A 3,543-nucleotide genomic window follows, 5' to 3' on the forward strand; every position below is an offset into this window, starting at 1 on the left:
CAAATATTTAATAAAAAATAAAACATGAATGTTTTCTCTCCTTAAATCCTCAGAAATATGAATCTCATTCAGTTTGTGTCTGCGGACTCAGTAATAGCTGTGACTTCATGTATATTTTGGTTTCAGTCTGTTTCAGTTTTACCGTCTTTAATTTATTTTTCATATTTCACTCTAAAAAAACTGCTGTTAATTATCTTTATTTTAACTGTGCTTCATAGCACACTTTGTCTCTTTTTTCTCTTGTACTAGTTTACAAAGTCAGAATCAGGTTTCTCATCACATGATATTCTACCTACAGTCAAAAACTGTATTTTATTGCTTCCTTTAGTCGGTCTTTAAATGAAGCACAAATGTCATCAGATTAAACATTTGAATCTTATTTGATTAGAAAACACAAGCAGACCTTTTCAAAATAAAAGACATACAAAGATCACGTATGAGACAGATGACTCACCAGCTCACTGGTTGTGAGTCCGAGGGTTGGGTCATCAGGCGCGGACAGCAGGTGGCTGTTGCCTGACCTTTGGCCTTGACAGAGAGATGTCAGCACAGACAGACAGACGGACAGATAGACCACGGCTCGTTTGCTCTCCATCTCCAAAAGCACCTTTAAAAACCTATAAAACAATCAGAGAATGAGTTTCTCATGTCAACTGTCACTAAAGTCACGAGAAGGTGAATAAACTCACTTTAAACTAATAAAGGTCCTCCAGGAAGGTGTCACAAACTCTTCTTCTGTGGTGTCTGGTTTCAGTCAGGTAGTTGTTTCTCTTTAGCTTTTCCTCTCCCTCTCCTTCCTCCTCATGAGTGTTGGTTTGTCTGTCTCCTCTATTTATACCTCCACCTCCTCCGCCTCTGCCTCCTCTCCGTCGCTCAGATTATTCATGTATGCAGCTTATGAGATAAACTGTGTGGATGTGCTCTGCTGTGATTGATGGCGTGTCCGTGAGTTCATATTAAACAGGTCGATACTGAGTGTTTACATGAATGTTTACCTGCTGCACAGAGGTCAAAAGGTCACCGTGTGACGCACAGCTGAAGAAGAGGAGGACTCGTGTGACTGCTCATCAGGTGGAAGTGTTTTGTCCTTAATGATCACGCTCAGTTTGGGCGTTCGCGCTGACTTAAAGCCGCTTTAATCGCAGACAAATCAACGCTGTTTTCTTCACTGTCAGTGTGAGCACATTTCATGTGTCTATGAACAAAACACTGCATTTAACAGCTGGATGTGGTCATGTGACATCACCGCTGCATCTGCATGAGAGGGTGAAGTTATCAGCTAAAGTTTTCCAGCCTGGATATTAAAGGACTTCACACAGATAGCTGCTAATTCGTGCTCAACACCATCCAAATCAAAGAGTCGAGTATCACGGACCGGAGCTCCGACTTCTTGGATGGTCTTTAAATCAGTTAGTGTGTAAATGTGTGTTCCTTATGTCGTAGTTTGTTCTGACTTACTGACCACGCTGTGCTGCTTCAATGTTATGGCATCGCTAAAACACTTTAAGAGTTTAATCTGGAAATATGTGGCTGTATATGGCTAACAAACGTGTTTGTGTTGTTGGGATCAGCTAGCTGAAACCATGAAAACATGTGGTTGCTATTAAAAGACACTGCTCTCCAGGGGCCATGTCTAATACCTGGACTCTTTAGCAGCTTCTGTTTCCATCTGCTCATTAAACGGCCGCACCTTCTCGTCAGAGGTCAGAGGTCAGAGTTGCTCACTGTTTTGTTCACTCAGTGTTGTTTAGTGATGTGCCGTACGTGATGCACCTTAGCTGCCCTTGGCTCAGAGTTTGGTGATGACGCAGAAGAAACCGTTTGTGCCCTTTTCTTTGTCTGATCTGCATCACGCTGCGACCTGCAGCTCCGCTCGTTCACGCTCCGCTTTCATCTGCACTCTCATTAACCACTAAATGTCACACCACCGCCGCGCTGACGGATGAAAACCTCACCTCTCCACGCCAGCTCTGCCGCACCGCTTCATTAGGAATGCCACATCGACTCACATTCCCTGTGTTTATTCCACATGTACAGAAACGGAATTACTGAACATCAGGCCAGCGGCATATAAATGATGTTTAATATCATTACATCACACAGTAGATCATGAATATGTATGAAGAACTGTTTTTATTCATGAATGTTTTTGTGTTTCATGGTTTCAGGGATTTTTCTTGATGATGCTGCCTGATGTTATTGTGTTTGTGTTGTTTGAATTGTTGCCATGTGTTATCATGGATGATGTCAGTGGGTGTGATGATGCTGGAAACGCTACGTCCAGATGAACAGGATCAACTTATGGGGGTCCTTAGGTTTTTGCATATTTGTCACACAAATGTTTCATTTAGTGTCCGACAAAAAATAATTTAAAAATACAAAATCACCAAGAAAAACCCAACAGCACCAAAGAGAAAAACTGTGAGATGTGGATTATTAAACATTAGGTCTCTGTTGCTACATGAGTTAATAATTGATCAACAAATCGATTTACTCTGCCGTACAGAAACCTGGTTGCAGCAGGATGATTATGTTAGTTTAAATGAATCAACACCCCCGAGTCATTCTAACTACCAGAGTCCTCGAAGCACAGGCCGAGGGGGCGGACAGCACCCAAACACAGGACTCAAACAGAAAAGGATGAGCTGAAAGAGAAAGCTTTATTTCTCTGTCAAAAACACCCAAAAGTAAAAGATACAAAAAACTCAGGTCAGGAGGGAAACAAGCAGAGGGAGACTGAGGACTAAAATACACACAGGATAATGAGAGGATGGACAACAGGTGGGAACACAGCAGGAACAAATACAGACTAACAGGGAAGGCAAAACTGAACACACTGGACACAGGTCGAGAGACTGTGTATATACTGGACGTATCAGTGGTGGACAAGCAGAGGAAGACGGCCATAGTGACAAATGTAATGATGCTGAATGAGAACACGGGAAACTGGAGGAGTACCAAGGGCTCAGAGAAGAGCTGGAGCCGATGTGGAGGGTGAAGGTGACGGTGGTCCCAGTGGCGGTCGGAGCACTCGGTGCGGTGACTCCCAAGCTAGGCGAGCAGATCCCAGCAACATTTTTTTTATTTCATTTATTATTTATATATAAAGACAAAGATAAATTTCTGAGGCTGAAGCTGACGTCACGCAGACGCTGTTTACTCAGAAAGCAGCGCAGAAGAAGAAGACAGCTCGACCTGTTTCGCTGCAGCTTCAGCGACCTTGGGAGAGAAATGAGAAACAGCAGCAGATTAAATCAAACCAATAGCAGCAGCAGTCCTTGTCCTCCTCAAACACACATACAGAACTTCAGCCACGTTTCAGAGCGTTATCTTTCCTCATAAATAATCAGGACAGATAAGGTCAGGTGAGCGTGGAGGAAGGTCTGACAGGCAGCTCCTCTGTGGTCTTTGAGCTGTGAGCTCATTATCGTCCATAATGACTGAACTTTCAGGCTGCAGATAAAACAGACTTTCACTCAGCTGCACACGGACATGCAAACGGCCAGGAGCAAGGAATGCTTCATCATCTTCATCAGGAGACTT

The 3,543-nt window shown here is 43.3% G+C and overlaps 1 protein-coding gene across 1 annotated transcript in view; it reads right to left on the reverse strand.

The window, feature by feature from the left end:
* Positions 1-843, reverse strand: part of cart4 (cocaine- and amphetamine-regulated transcript 4) — a 2,243-nt gene extending 1,400 nt beyond the window's left edge. The window contains exons 1-2 of the mRNA XM_005953054.3: positions 690-843; positions 455-617 (exon numbers count right to left, since the gene is read on the reverse strand). Of these exons, the coding sequence (XP_005953116.1) occupies positions 455-595 (141 nt within the window). The 5' untranslated portion in view covers positions 596-617; positions 690-843. The remainder of the gene's footprint in view (positions 1-454; positions 618-689) is intronic.
* Positions 844-3,543: the final 2,700 nt, after the last annotated feature.

The sequence above is a fragment of the Haplochromis burtoni genome, unplaced genomic scaffold (assembly GCF_018398535.1).
Source record: "Haplochromis burtoni strain Fernald_Lab_line unplaced genomic scaffold, NCSU_Asbu1 Contig_2694, whole genome shotgun sequence".
Taxonomy (NCBI): domain Eukaryota; kingdom Metazoa; phylum Chordata; class Actinopteri; order Cichliformes; family Cichlidae; genus Haplochromis; species Haplochromis burtoni.